Source organism: Gorilla gorilla, chromosome 20 (genome assembly GCF_029281585.2).
Source record: "Gorilla gorilla gorilla isolate KB3781 chromosome 20, NHGRI_mGorGor1-v2.1_pri, whole genome shotgun sequence".
NCBI lineage: Eukaryota > Metazoa > Chordata > Mammalia > Primates > Hominidae > Gorilla > Gorilla gorilla.
The window spans coordinates 69,448,952-69,464,834 of NC_073244.2; the positions used below are offsets into that span (position 1 = coordinate 69,448,952).

A 15,883-nucleotide genomic window follows, 5' to 3' on the forward strand; every position below is an offset into this window, starting at 1 on the left:
CAGTAACTTAACTGTATCCTTCCACTACATCCATGAGTCACTATATACTGGATGTGAGTGGAGACAATTTATATTGTGACTATAGTCTTCCTGTGCTACAGAAACAAAATTTGATGGTGGTGGTGTTTTGTTTTTGTTTTTGCTTTTGTTTTGCTTTTGAGACAGAGTTTTGCTCTTGTCGCCCAGGCTGGAATGCAATGGCACAATCTCGGCTCACTGCAACTTCCACCTCCCGGGTTCAAGCGATTCTCCTGCTTCAGCCTCCCAAGTGGCTGGGATTACAGGCACCCAACACCATGCCCTGCTAATTTTTGTATTTTTAGTAGAGACGGGGTTTCACCATGTTGGCCAGGCTGCTTGAACTCCTGACTTCAAGTGATCCACCCACCTCGGCCTCTCAAAGTGCTGGGATTACAGGCATGAGCCACTGTACCCAGCGGTGATGGTGGTTTTTTTGTGTTTTGTTTTTGTTTTTGGAGATGGAGTTTCGTTCTTATTGCCCAGGCTGGAGTGCAATGGCGCGATCTCCGCTCAACGAAACCTCCGTCTCCCGGGTCCAAGCAATTCTCCCGCCTCAGCTTCCCAACTAGCTTGGGTTACAGGCATATGCCACCAGGCCTGGCTAATTTTGTATTTCTAGACACGGGGTTTCTCCATGTTGGTCAGGCTGGTCTCGAACTCCCAACCTCAGGTGATCTGCCCGCCTCGGCCTCCCAAAGTGCTGGGATTACAGGCGTGAGCCGCCACGCCCAGCTGGTGATGTTTTGATGAGGACAGGACCTGACTTATGTCTCTTAGTTTCAGGCAGGACCCTCTCATAATCAAGTTTGTGATTGGATCTACCTGCCTTGAGTGCCAGAAGGGAGAACGAGAGGTAGAGAGGCAGGTTTTGGTTACTGTGAATGAAAGATGAATAAGGAAGTGTCCTCTAAAGTCACAAACTTGCAACTGGATGAATTCTACTCTCCACTTAGGTCTGAGGGCAATTAGTCCTGCTATTTCCAAAATTAGAATCTTCTTTTTAAAATTTTAGTTTTAGAGACAGGGTCTCGCTCTGTTGCTTGGGCTAGAGTACAGTGGCGGGATCATAGCTCATAGCAGCTTTGAACTCCTAGACTCAAGCCATTCTCCTGTCTCAGCCTCCCGAATAACTGGGACTACAGTCCAAAAATTTGAATCTTGTGGCCTGTAATAATGAGTCTCTTGAGCAGCATGCCTACCTATGGTTTTAGGCACACTTTTTCTGAACTGTTGAAGAAATAACCCAAATGTGTGCTTTCATGTAAAACCTTTAATCATACCTATGAGTCTAGCTGCTGAGTTAGGGTGTCATTGTATTTTATGTTTTGATAAATGCCAAAGATCCTGCTGAGGCTTAGCCTCCCACAGAGTATATTTACTGCTTTTCATATTTTCCACGTATCTTTTATTGATTCATATCTTGATAGCATCATGTGTCTTATTTCACTCTATGTGAATTGAAGATAGTTTTTAGTCATCTATATTGATAGTTCTGTAAATATTCAATTGTACTAAATATAAGCATCCCATATTTGTATTTATTAGACCAGAATTATCAATCTTGGCATGAGAATTCACTAGAACTTTAACAATTTTATATTGATTGTTTCTACTAATTGCTGAGATAATGGACATAAAAATGCTCAACATATTCATAGATTTATGTCTTTATCCTTTTACAAATTGTCGCTTTATGTAATACAAGTCAGCATTATACATTACATACAGTTCAAAATATAATTTCTTGGTGATCATTTCTTTCTTTTTTTGTCTTCTTTTTTTTTTTTTTTGAGATGGAGTTTAGCTCTTGTCACCCAGGCTGGAGTGCAATGGCATGATCTCTCGGCTCACTGCAACCTCTGCCTGCCGGGTTCAAGCGATTCTCTCGCCTCAGCCTCCTGAGTAGCTGGGACTACAGGTGCCCGCCACCACGCCCAGCTAATTTTGTATTTTTAGTAGAGACGGGGTTTCACCATGTTGGCCAGGCTGGTCTTGAACTCCTGATTCACCTGCCTTGGCCTGCCAAAGTGCTGGGATTACAGGCATGAGCCACTGCACTTGGCCAGTGATTGTTTCTTTAATACTGATATTTTCTGATATAAATTTTCATTTTCATGTGTTAATTCTTTGTGGTATTAAATATATTTTTCCCAAAGCTGTTTCATATAGTTTTCTAATATTATACTCTACAAGTGTTTCTTGTACCCATACTACTGTTTTTTGTTTTTGTTTTTGTTGTTTTTTATGAGAGACGGTCTTACTGTCTCTCCCAGGCTGGAGTGCTGTGACACCATCAGAACTCTGTGCAGCCTTGGCTCAAGTCATCATCCTGGCTCAGCCTCCTGAGTAGCTGGGATTACAGGCTTGTGCCACCACACCCTGCTATTACTTTTTTTTTTTTTTTTTTTTTTTTTGGTAGAGATGGGGCCTTGCTATGTGGCTCAGGCTGATCTATTAATAGAATTCCTGACCTCAAGCAGTTCTCTTGCTTCAGCCTCCCACATTGCAGGAATTATAGGCATGAGCCTCTGTGCCTGGCCTTTTGGAAATTTTTAACACATCAAAACTTACTAACTGCTAATTTGAGAATTTATTCCATACTCGTTTCATGAGATAGCTGATATATTTGGGTTTATATACATCCTCTGGTTGTGTGTGTGCTTTTCTTTGCCTTACTTATTGTGTGTACTTTATTTTTTGTAATGTTTTCTTTACATTTACATTTTCTTTAAATTTGTAAGATATATACTCTGATTCAGTTAATGTTTAAGCTTTAAAACAGTTATTTACTACATTATAGAGTTAATGTCTTTGCTCTCCTCAAGAAATATAAGAAATTTATACGTTAGTTAATTTGCCCATATGAGTTTATATACTATTGAGGATATGCATGGTAATTCCACCATTCTGTTTCCAGAAGTATTAATATTTTATTTTATTTTTTATTGTAATTTTTATTTATTTATTTATTTTGAGATGCATTCTCACTCTGTTGCCTAGGCTGGAGTGCAGTGGCACAGTCTTGGCTCACTGCAACCTCCGCTTCCCGGGTTCAAGTGATTCTCCTGCCTCAGCCTCCTGAGTAGCTGGGATTACAGGCGCCCACCACCGCGCCTGGCTAATTTTTGTATTTTTAGTAGAAACAGGGTTTCACCATGTTGGACAGGCTGGTCTCGAACTCCTGAGCTCGTGATCCGCCTGCCTTGGCCTCCCAAAGTGCTGAGATTACAGGCATGAGCCACCGCGCCCAACAGTATTAATATTTTATACAGATAATGAGTGGTCTCATTAATCCATAGATGCACTCCTCTCTCAGATCCTCATTTCTTCTATCATCACAGACCATCACCTGGAATCACTTTCCTTCAACCTTAAGAAGGATCTTAAAAGTGTTATTTTATGCCAGTTATTTTTCTCCATTAAATTTCTCATTTTGGGCTTCAAATAGTCTTATTTCAGTTTTTCTTAGCCAGTGCATTTGTTGTGCATAGAAATCTGTTGGCAGTTATATCTGTAACTGATTCCGTATGTTATTCCATGTGTTCCTGACACCTAAATTTATATTGGCTTTGAGTGGAGACAGATAATTTATATTATACATATATATAATTATGTATGTGTGTATATAAACTATATGTGTGTATGTATATAAATGATGTCTGTATGTGTGTATATATATTTTCTCTCTAGGATATGAATTATTTCTATGTCATCTCATAAAATAAACCAGGTTATAAAATTTTAACTACAGTGACTCTTAAGTGGACAGTGGAGTTAAAAACTATGAAGAGCAATTAGTCTTGATAGTTCTGTGTTTTGAATCATACGGCCTATAAGAATGTGTCTTCTGGACGATAGACCTACCTGTAGTTTATGAAACCCTCTTGCATGTGATTTTTTTTCAATTAAATGAGTCTATTGATATATAGGTGTGCTTTTGTGCAAAATTTATAACCATTAGGGGCTCACACCTGTAATCCCAGCATTTTGGAAGACTGAGGCAGTTGGATCACCTGAGGTCAGGAGTTCGAGACCAGCCTGACCAACACGGAGAAACCCCATCTCTACTAAAAATACAAAATTAGCCGGGCATGGTGGCGGATGCTTGTAATCCCAGCTACTCGGGAGGCCGAGGCAGGAGAATCGCTTGAACCTGGGAGGTAGAGGTTGCAGTGAGCTGAGATCGTGCCATTGCACTTAAGCCTGGGCAACAAGAGTGAAACTCTGTCTCAAAAAAAATTTATAACTATTACCTATGATGCTATTTGATGAGTGAGGGAAGAATTGTACTTTTTTCTTTTTTTTCAAAATCACACTGATCCTGAAAAGGTGGATCTTTGATTTATCTTCCTAAAGCAGTGTATGTAAGAACCTTGTGTTGAGGAAGACTGATAATAGCTTGTATGTATTTAGCACGATGTGCCAGGCCCGGTGTTAAGTACTTTTTACCTCACTTCCCATATTCCTAATGAGGTTGGTTGTAGTGTTTTTCATCTTACTGATTTTTTTGTTTGTTTGTTTTTGTTTTGTTTTGTTTTTGTCTAATGACTTTTAAAGACCTCCAGTTCTTGAACTTCAGCTAGGGTCCCATCCCCAGAGTTTATCAGAAGGTATAGGTTGGGTCCAAGAATTCACAGGTTTTTTAAGTTCATAGTGAAGCTGATGCTGTAAAACTACATATCAAATCGGGAATCAGTGAATTAGAAGAGGCTCATGTTTTCGTCATGTTACATGTAAGTTCCTCCTTCGCTTTTCGCCATGAATAAAAGTTCCCTGTGGCCTCACCAGAAGCAGATACGGGCACCATGCTTCCTGTACAGCCAGCAGAAAAGTAGCTAATTACATCTCTTTTCTTTATATGTTAGAAAAATTAGAAGGACATTCAATGTTTTACAAAAAGGCCCACAAACGAAATACAGACATCGTTCAATTTATTAATACGTTTCAATCCCCAAATCTGAGAGAGGTGAAGCAGGTTTCCCAGGGCCTCAGAAGCAGGAGGATTGAAGAATGGGTCCCTTGCTGGCGACTTCAGTGGCGTGGCATTGTCCCAGGTGGCCATGGAAATCAGGGTGCATATCCTTTAAAAGGAGCTGTGGCCTCCGAGTTATCGTTTTCCCAGTCTTTTCTCTCCCTCCCTGCGCGACGCCTCTTGGCGGACATCCGGGAGAACCCGAAAGGCGCTCGTTCCCTGGTTGGGTGCAGGGTACAAACTACACTACCCAGAAATCCGTGCCCAGCTCATTGTTAGCCGCCGTGCAGCCAATGACAGCCCAGAAACTGGGCGTTTCCTGCTGCTCTGGGCTGCAGGGGCGAGACTTCTGGCGTCGCCGTCGTGACGTATTTTTCCTATGCCCGGTCCGTGCATTCTGGTTGTGAAGGCTGAGTTCTAGAGATCGGGTCGGCTTTCTACTCGGCTCTCGTGGAACCTAGCAAAGAAAGACAGTGAAGACTGCAGGACCTTCCTTCGCGCTTTTGTTACAATCCATGACCCCTGTCGTGGGACGGGCGGCCTCTCGCGGAGGTGTCTGCCGGGGCTGGGCTCTTACCGAGGCCTCCACACACGTCCTCTTGTCCTTGTCTCCCCCGGAGGCAGCCGCCTTAGTCTTGTGAGCGTTTTTACACCGGGTAGATTGAGACTTGGAGTGCTACACTCAGCCCGAGGGCGTCCAGCGCGGTGGAGGCGTGGGGTTTCGGCTGAGCCCACAGGGCACAGACTGTTCATCCGCTTCTCATGGCAGCGGCGGTGCTGATGGACCGGGTTCAGGTGAGTGGGGGCATCCCTCAAGCGCACCCTGGCCTGGTTGGTGTGTCCTGGGATGTTCGCTCTCATCGCGCACTTCAGGGTGGTCATTCCGTCGCATTATGTGGAGGGGTTCCGCTCCCCTCATCAATGGCATAAGGTGTGGAACGGACTCGAAGGCGCAGGGGCAGTTCGTACAAATGCAGGCATGGAGAGGAGAATGAGTTTGGAGAGTTCCGGGAACTCTCTGTGCCTGGTGAGAACAGGGACTAGGGGGTCAGAGGTAGGCCTGGAATGGCCGCCCGAGGAGCTGGTCCTCTCTTCTAAGGGTGCTGGGAGTCATGCAAGGTTTGGTACAGAGAAGGGAGGTCCTCTGACGCAGTTCTTAAAAGGCTCCCTCTGGCTGCAGAGTGGGTACACTAGGGATTGTAGACGGGGAGATCAAGATGAAGTCTACTGAAATAGTCCAGGTGAGCGTTGATGGTGTGGGCCAGAGTGGTGGCAGCAGAGGTTAGAGAATGTATGGGTTTTGGGTTTTGTATGTATGTTATAAGTAAGGCTGACCAGATTCTCTGATGAGACATAGTGATGATATCCTGGGATTCTTCACATGACTGTCTTCACTTGAGACAGGGGGCAGTGAATGGAGGTCATTTCTAGTTTAGTGTCCTGAATCCAGGCCATGAGTTGTATGGAGTTATGTGGAGAAGTCCCCACCTGGCGACCAATGGGATGAGTACTGCAAAAGTATATCAGACCTAGGAACAGGTACGCTCAAATGCTTGTAGGATTGAGTTGGGAGCGCTCATGGAATCTCAGGTCTTAATTACCTTTGTTGGAAACAGGTATCAGAGGAAGGAGTTAGGCAGGAATGGCTGGCCGAGGTGTCCTGAGTGTGGTAAAAGTCGTGGGAGATTTGGAGCAGAGGAGGGAGATGATCTGACTCAGATTTTAACATGCTCTCTCTGGCTTTCAGGTTGAGAACAGACTGTGAGCATGAGGGAGCAGCTACTGCAGTAGTGTTGATGGTGTCTGGTCTAGAGGTGTGGCTGTGGAGGTCAGAGAAGTTGGTAAATTTTCTGTTTTTTAAAGTAGGGTGATTGGATTTTTTGATGTGAAAGGTGAAAGAGAGGAGAGTCGTGGATGACCCTAAGGTTGGTTTGTTTTTGCTGTAGCTGGTAAAATTATGGAAATGCCATCAACTGAGATAGAGAAGTTGGCAGCAGGTATGATTTTTAGTGGTTATATCAGGAGTTAGGCTTTGGTCATGTTTAGGTTAAGAGGTCTCAGTTGACATCTTAGTTGAGGCCTCAAGAAAACACACAGGTTTTTAGTCTGGGGAAGTGTTCTGTTGAAGAAGTTGAAAAAAATGGTGGCCAGTGTGTGGAGTGGGATGGGGTATCTTCAAGTCATGGTGGTAATGCTGTTATTCAGTAAGAAAGTTGAAACTGGAGACTGAGAGAAAACTGGGTCTGTTGCTTAGGCACCTGGACGGCAGTGGTGCATAGTGTGAAGACGCGAGCACTTCCTGGACACTGCATGCAGAGTGGCATGGGGGATGAGGGATGTCATGGAGGTGCATATGGCATGGGCCAGTGGCGCTGGGGATCTCAGATGTGAGGAAGGTGTAGTCCAAAGAATAATGAGCGCGTTGGGAGGAGTGTGAACTGATGGCCTTAAGACTCTAGTATTGGCGGCTCATGGGAGAAGATGGAGCTGAAGTTTGGTTGTGTTTAGAGGCATCGTCTGGACAACACCAGGAGAACTGGTTGGTAGGCGAGTATTTGGGACCCTTCATGCCAGACCCAGAGTTGAGACAGCATCTGTCTGCACACTTGCCTGGTTCTGCTCTGGCTGGACACAGTGGTGAGAGGGACATGAAGGAGAGAGCAGACACTAGTGGTGCCAAGGTCTGTTATCTCCTCTTAGTTGGGAGGCTGGGGAGGCGAGGGACTAGAGAGTGGGTGTGTGAGTGTGTAGACTGGGGAGGAGGGGGTTCTGGGGAGAGATGCTGACTGTGGACTCAGCTGTACTCATCATGGCAGAGTTGTGTGACCTTCGAGGATGTGTTCGTGTACTTCTCTCGGGAGGAGTGGGAACTCCTTGAGGAGGCACAGAGATTCCTGTACCGTGATGTGATGCTGGAGAACTTTGCACTTGTGGCTACACTAGGTAAGTCTGTGTTTTAGTTATCTAATGCTACATGGCAAATTATCCCAAAGCTTAGTAACTGCAAACAATAAAAATTAATTATCTCTCCAGTTTCAGTGCATTGGTAATCTGGTTAGAGCATTTTTTGTTGTTTATTATTTTGAGGATTTTTTTTGTTTTTTGTTTTTTGTTTTTTCAGAGAGTCTTACTCTGTCACCCAGGCTACAGTGCAGTGTTGTGATCATGGTTCACTGCAGCCTCAAATTCTTGCGCTCAAGCGATCCCCCCACCTCACCCTCCTGAGTAGCTGGGACTATAGGTGCATGCCACCACGCCCGGGTATTTTACTTTTTGTAGAGATAAGGTCTTGCTACGTTGCCCAGGCTGGTCTAGAGCTCCTGACCTCAAGCGATCCTTCCTCCTTGGCCTCCCAAAGTGCTGGGATTACAGGCTTGAGCCAGTGTGCCCAGCCTGATCACACCTTCTTATGCAGGTGCTTTTGGCTCTCATGAAGTTTTAATCAAGCTCTCAGCCAGTGTTGTGGTCTTACCTGAGAAGAATCCACTTACAAGCTCACTCACATTGCTTTTTGCAAGATTTAGTTTCTTGTGGCTTGTTGGACTGTGAGCATTGTTCCTTGCTGGCTGTTGGCCAAAGTCCTCCCTCAGGTGGCCTTTCTGTATTGTACCTTATAACACGGAAGCTAACTTCTCTTTGAACAAGTGACCAAAAGAATGTTCAAGATGGAAGCCCAGGATTGTAACCTAATCTTGAAAGTGTCATTTCATTATTTTTGCCATATTCTATTCCTTGGAAATAAGTAAGTCCATCCAGGTTACAATCAAGTGAGGAGGCTTACACAGGTGCAAGAGTACCAAAAGGTAGGGATCACTGGGACCATCTCAGAGGCTGTGTTCCACAGGCCTTTACACCCACTCCGGTGTCCTTGGTGGGGTTTGAGTCTTCCTCTCTTCCCCATAGGCCACTCTTTCTGTCCATCCAGATCCATGACTCTTCTCCTTCCCTTCTTTGTTTCCCAGAGTAGGTGCTGTGGGTTCTAGGGCTGGCTGTGTTCAGTGTTTCTGCCTTCACTGGGTAATCTGAACATCTGTTGCCCTAGAGCTTTGCAGGAAAAGGTTAAGATTCAGGAGTTTTTCAGTCTGCTAAGCAGATTCTACACAGCTCAGGTGCTCACTGCCTGAGTCCGTGTCATGATCTTTGCACCTCTTTGTCCTAGGTTCTGCCCTCATCCTCTGGCTGACATTTCCTGGGGCCTGACTGTGCCAGGAATTTCAGGGGCTGACATAATCACTTCTTGTGGTGATTACAGGGCTGTCCTGGTATATCCGCCTTGGAGAGTATTTTTTCTAAACATTCTATTTTCTCTGTGGAGTGGGTCTACCTGCGCCACTCACCTGCCCTTTGTTTGTGTTACAGCTTTCATTTTCCCAGTCCCATGCAGTTGCGCAGTTGGAGGGGGCAGAAAGCCTTGGGTGCCTGACAGGGCAGACATCACTGCAGCCACAGTAAAGGAGACCTACAGAGGGCATGGCCCTGCTGAATGGGAGCTGGAAGAGGGTATCTGTTATGGTTGGGTTCAAATCAAACCTTCAACTTGTTTTGTGTTTGTCAGTGTTTTGTTGCCAAGGCCCATAGTGATTCTTCACATCTACTTTACTTTCCTCATTCTTGGCACTTTTTCCATTTGTCATTTCTCACCTGTCTTCCATCCTTTGGGTGTTTTCCCACTTTTCTGGCCTCCATGTTTCAATTGCTCTCTTCAACACTAGCTTACTTTAATGTGTCATGAGTTCTGCACATTAAATAGTCCGTGAGAATGAGCTACTTATTTGGAGTCAGATTTTCGTGGGCATGGACATACCCACCTGCACAGAGCTCACCTGACACCAGCGGCCAAAGCCCTGCTGAAACTCTCTTGCAGAGGAATCAGGTAGAGGCTTCACCTCTACTCCCTATCCTGTATGCCATTGTTTTTAGGTCTTTACCTCATAGTCAGGGTTCCTCCATTCTTTGAGGCCCTATACTGACAACCAGCCCTTCTTTACACTGATCCTGGCCCTCTTGTCCTGCCAACAAGCCAGTGGACTCGCACTGGTGTTAGACACACATTTGTGATGGGGCTGCTGCCTCCCACCAAAGTCAGCATGCACTTCACCGGCTCTTTTTTGCTTTCAGGTTTTTGGTGTGAAGCAGAACATGAGGCACCTTCTGAGCAGAGCGTTTTTGTAGAAGGAGTGTCACAGGTCAGGACTGCTGAGTCAGGTCTTTTCCAGAAAGCACACCCATGTGAGATGTGTGACCCACTCTTGAAAGACATTTTGCACCTGGCTGAACACCAGGGATCACACCTTACACAGAAACTATGCACACGTGGGCTGTGTAGGAGAAGATTCTCATTCAGTGCAAACTTTTACCAGCACCAGAAGCAACATAATGGAGAGAATTGCTTCAGAGGGGATGATGGAGGGGCCTCATTTGTGAAGAGCTGTACAGTCCACATGTTAGGGAGATCCTTTACGTGCAGGGAGGAAGGGATGGACTTACCAGATAGCTCTGGCCTTTTCCAGCACCAGACCACTTACAATAGGGTGAGTCCATGCAGAAGGACTGAATGCATGGAGTCTTTCCCACACAGCTCCAGTCTCAGGCAACACCAAGGAGACTATGATGGACAGATGCTTTTCAGTTGCAGTGATGAAGGGAAAGCCTTCCTGGACACCTTTACTCTTCTTGACAGCCAGATGACTCATGCTGAGGTGAGACCCTTCAGATGCCTACCATGTGGAAATGTGTTCAAGGAGAAATCAGCTGTTATTAATCACAGAAAAATCCACAGTGGAGAAACATCTCATGTGTGTAAGGAGTGTGGAAAAGCCTTCATTCACTTGCACCACCTAAAAATGCACCATAAATTTCACACTGGAAAAAGACATTATACATGCAGTGAATGTGGGAAGGCCTTCAGCCGCAAGGACACACTTGTTCAGCATCAGAGAGTTCACACTGGAGAAAGATCTTATGACTGCAGTGAATGTGGAAAAGCCTACAGCAGAAGCTCCCACCTTGTTCAGCACCAGAGAATTCACACAGGAGAAAGGCCTTATAAGTGCAACGAATGTGGGAAAGCCTTTAGCCGTAAAGATACACTTGTTCAGCACCAGAGATTTCATACTGGAGAAAGGCCTTATGAGTGCAGTGAATGTGGAAAATTCTTTAGCCAAAGCTCCCACCTTATTGAGCACTGGAGAATTCATACCGGGGCAAGGCCCTATGAATGCATAGAATGTGGAAAATTCTTTAGCCATAACTCTAGCCTCATTAAACATCGGAGAGTCCACACAGGAGCAAGATCCTACGTGTGCAGCAAATGTGGGAAGGCCTTTGGCTGCAAAGACACACTTGTTCAGCACCAGATAATTCACACTGGAGCAAGGCCTTATGAGTGCAGTGAATGTGGGAAGGCCTTCAGCCGTAAAGACACACTTGTGCAACACCAAAAAATCCACACTGGAGAAAGGCCTTATGAGTGTGGTGAATGTGGTAAATTCTTTAGCCATAGCTCCAACCTTATTGTACACCAGAGAATTCACACTGGAGCAAAGCCTTATGAGTGCAATGAATGTGGGAAATGCTTTAGCCACAACTCCAGCCTCATTCTGCACCAGAGAGTTCACACAGGAGCAAGGCCTTATGTGTGCAGTGAATGTGGGAAGGCTTACATTAGTAGCTCCCACCTTGTTCAACACAAGAAAGTTCACACTGGAGCAAGACCTTATGAGTGCAGTGAATGTGGGAAATTCTTTAGCCGCAACTCTGGCCTCATTCTGCACCAGAGGGTTCACACTGGAGAAAAGCCTTACGTATGCAGCGAATGTGGGAAAGCCTATAGCAGAAGCTCCCATCTTGTTCGTCACCAGAAAGCTCACACTGGAGAAAGAGCTCACGAGTGCAACAGTTTCGGTGACCCTTTAGCTGCATCTCTTAAACTTGTTTAACACCAGAAAATTCACACAAGAGAAAGGCCTTATGAGCACAAAATATGTCATCTTGTTCATCCTCATAGGACTCACACCAGAGCAATGCTCTGTGAGTACCCTTTGTGAGAGAACCATCAGCTAGCAGATGAGCACCGTATATTCATTCCACCCTGGGGAGATTCCTGATAAGCACCACATATGTGGGAGGCTTTCATGAGGTGTGTTGCACTTTGTAACTGTCTAGAGCTCTTGATGGAATTATATCACTGCCAGTGCCTGTGGCGGAAGCCATCTTATTGCTACCAGCTGTGTGTGTCAATCACTCCATTTTGCTCAGGGAAGGCAGACTTCTGTGCTTTCTTTCCTGTTCCCTACAGGTAATCATGAATATTTTCAAGGACTTCCCCCACCCCACTTCACCCCCTACCACTGAGGGTCCTCATCTTTTCCCTCATGATTAGGTTCTGAGCAAACATGATCTAGCTCTCACCAAAAGGACCTGAGCTAGGGTCTGCTGGGATTTCCTGACACGATTTTCCATCTTCATGGACAATGTTAACTGTAAACGTGATAGCTGTGACTGACTTGTCTTACTGCCAAATCGCCCAAATTTGGAACTGCTTGTCCCATGCTGCTCTGATTTATACAGTGATAAGGGCCTATTGTGGCAGTCTTTACTCTTGGGGATTTTGTTACTGTGTAGAGTGGATTGAGAAAAGAATTGGGTTCTGTCATGAAGGGAGTAGCACCTTTTGTGGGCACCACCTTTATGTGCCTCAGAGGGGACCAAAGGATGGCAGAAAACAGTTCTCAGTCTAGTTTGACCTAATTTACACTATTGCCCTAGGCTTGCTAGGAAAGACTGAAAAAATTTTTGTGCCTAACTTTGTGGCCTGGCTGCCAGGATTTCCTGTGAGCCCAGTGAGGAGGGCATAGTTGGTGCGAAAATCTCCTGTGCTTCTGGAAGCAACATAAGTTGGGTCCCTTAACTGTCACGTACTCCCCAGCACTGTTGAGGGATTGCTGTCTTCTGTACCTGTACAGGATCAAGTCCCTGATATCCAGAATCCCATAGGCAAGTAACATTGACTGTAAGACCTCTATAGGGCAATATGAAAATCATGATTGCTACAGAAGCACTGAGATAATGGAGTGGGGATGACTGTGGCAAACAAAAGGAAATTCGAACATTCTAGAGGGGCATCCACAAATCTTGGTGCAGTTATGATGGTGTGGGATGGGAGTGCATAGAAATTCTCAGGACCTTCAGACATCTGTATCTCCTGTGGCCAAGGCCACTGTCAGAGGAAATAATCTAAATGTTTGTGGATTCCTGTGTCTCCCTGGGCAGTTGACCTGCACAGACAGGAACCTCAGCAGTGACAGAAGAGAGATCCAGGGATGGGTCTTCTCTGACCCAGCCAGCATTCCGAGTGGCTGAGGTGGATGTGGACATCATTGCTTACCAATTTTTACCAACATTGAGGCAGGGCTCACTCTCCTAAATTGTAGGGAGAGGAATATGGTAAAGCCAAAATAGTTGACAGATCTAACTTTCCTAGTGGAACAGTATATATAGATTTTAATGAGGAACATTTATTTAACAGCTTTATGGAGGTATGATTAACATGCAATAAACTGCAAATATGTTAAGTGTAAAATGTGCTGTTTCAGCATGTGTGTGCACCTATGAAACCACCACAGTCAAGATATCCAACACAACAAAAGATTGTCCCTTTATAATCCTCAATTTTTCCTTATCTTGTTTTCCACAATTCACAAGCAACAGCAAGCATTTTCTATAATTTTATAAATGAAACCATATGGTGTGTATTTTAGGGGGTGGGGCTCTGGCTTTTTCAGTAAACATAACTATTTTAAGGTTAATCCATTATCTTGTTGCATGAATCAATTGTTTGCTCATTTGTATTGCTGAGTAGTATTTCAGTATTTCATTGTATACCACAATTTTTCTTCTTTGTCAACTTAATTGTTATGGATGTTTGGGTAACTTTCAGTTTTTGGCTATTACAAATAAACCTCTGAAGATCTGTTTGCGAATTATGGCTGAATGATATTCCATTCTATAAATACACCTCAGTTTCTTTATCCATTTACTTATTGAAGGACAGTTGCTTTCAAGTTTTGGCAGTTATGAATAAACCTACTACATATTTGTATAGTTTTTCTGTGGAGATGTTTTCAACTCATTTGGATATGTGCCAAGGAGTGCAATTTTCTCTGTCATGTAGCATGTTTAGTCTTGTAAGAAACTGCCAAGCTGTCTTCCAAAGCGGCTGTACCATTTATTTTATTTTATTTTATTTATATATATTTTTTGAGACAGAGTCTCACTCTGTCACCCAGGCTGGAGTGCAGTGGTATGATCTTGGTTCACTGCAACCTCCACCTATTTTAGTAGACATGGGTTTTTACCATGTTGGCTAGGCTGGTCTCAAACTCCTGACCTCAAGTGATCACCCTCCTCGGCCTCCCAAAGTGCTGGGATAACGGGGGTGAGCCACTGCAACGGGCTGTGGCTGTACCATTTTTGCATCCCACTAACAATGAATGAACATTCCTCTTGCATCTCATCCTAATCAGCATTTGGCATTTTCAGTATTTTGGATTTTAAAATGCCATTCAAATAGGTGTGTAGTGGTATGCCATTGTTGCTTTTATTTGCAATTCCCTAATAACACACAATGAGTATCTTTTTTAAACGCAGGGTTGTTTTGTTTTGTTTTGTTTTGTTTTGTTTTGAAATGGAGTCTTGCTCTGTTGCCCAGGCTGGAGTACAGTGGCATGATTTCGGCTCACTGCAACCTCCACCTCCTGGGTTCAAGCGATTCTCCCACCTTAGCCTTCCAAGTAGCTGGGACTACAGGCACCCGCCACCATGCCCAGCTAATTTTTGTATTTTTAGCGGAAATGGGGTTTCACCATGTTGGCCAGGCTGGTCTCGAACTCCTGACCTCAGGTGATCTGTCTGCCTCGGCCTCCCAAGGTGCTGGGATTACAGGTGTGAGTCACTGCGCCCAGCCTGGCTGGGGTTTTTTTATATGAGTTTCACACACCTCTGAGTAAGTGGCTTGCAGACAGAGAAGTTAACAACTTTGGCTGTTAGCTTGAACCTGTGATTTATGAATACCAAAAAGACAAATATAGAATCTAAGGAAACACATAACAGTCCTGTATACACACAGCAGCTGGCAGCCCTATTCCCGGTGTGTCCCATGTACCTACCATTGACCTGAAACCCAGTTTGTACGTGCTCATTGAACATTTTGTAGAGCAGTAAATACACATCATCACACAGATTGCCTACTCATTTTTATTTTTATTTTTCGAGACGGAGTCTTGCACTGTCACCCAGGCTGGAGTGCAGTGGCGTGATCTCTGCTCACTGCAACTTCCACCTCCTGGGTTCAAGCGATTCTCCTGCCTCAGCCTCCCAAGTAGCTGGGATTACAGGCACCCGCCACCATGCCCAGCTAATTTTTGTATTTTTAGTAGAGACAGGGTTTCACTGTGTTGGCCAGGATGGTCTTGAACTCCTGACCTCGTCATCCGCCCACTTCGGCCTCCCAAATTGCTGGGATTACAGGCGTGAGCCACCGCACCCCGCTTTCATTTTTATTTTTTGACAAGTGTTTCCATTTGTTATCTCTATCCCTCCAAACAGTTAATAAGCGATGTTTTCAAGTATGAAAAAAGAAATACATATAGGAGACAGAAGCATAATGTGTCCAGGTTCCAGCACAGCCAGTCTCAACTTCATTCTTTGACTTCTCAGACTCTTGCTCAAACTCTACTGTAACCTTGCTTTTTTCCCCCTTCACATGTCAGAGATAGATTTCTGTAGGACTATTTCTGCCACTAGTTTTGAAATAACATAATCACTGTTAGTCCAAACTGCACCATCCTGTAAGCCCCCTGCCATTTCACAGACCTTGGTCAGAGTGAAGCA

General features: G+C 44.7%; 1 protein-coding gene across 3 annotated transcripts; it reads left to right on the forward strand.

The window, feature by feature from the left end:
• Nucleotides 1-5,324: 5,324 nt before the first annotated feature.
• ZNF304 (zinc finger protein 304) lies at nt 5,325-13,974 on the forward strand. Of its 3 annotated transcripts, XM_055370764.1 has the most exons (4): nt 5,325-5,788; nt 7,810-7,936; nt 9,353-9,493; nt 10,112-13,974. In XM_055370764.1, exons 1-4 carry the CDS (start codon nt 5,756-5,758, stop codon nt 11,929-11,931), a joined length of 2,121 nt encoding a protein of 706 aa, XP_055226739.1. In that variant the 5' UTR covers nt 5,325-5,755; the 3' UTR covers nt 11,932-13,974. The 3 variants fall into 3 exon arrangements, with proteins under 3 accessions (XP_055226739.1, XP_018871169.1, XP_055226737.1); XM_019015624.3 differs by lacking the exon at nt 9,353-9,493; XM_055370762.1 differs by lacking the exons at nt 5,325-5,788; nt 7,810-7,936 and having other exon boundaries at nt 7,944-9,493.
• Nucleotides 13,975-15,883: the final 1,909 nt, after the last annotated feature.

Bases quoted from the DNA above. Each gene is read 5' to 3' on its own strand.
- ZNF304 (XM_055370762.1), top strand. From the start codon at position 9,127: ATGATCTTTGCACCTCTTTGTCCTAGGTTCTGCCCTCATCCTCTGGCT. The intron at 9,494-10,111 runs GTATCTGTTATG...TTTTGCTTTCAG, and splicing joins TGAATGGGAGCTGGAAGAGG to GTTTTTGGTGTGAAGCAGAA.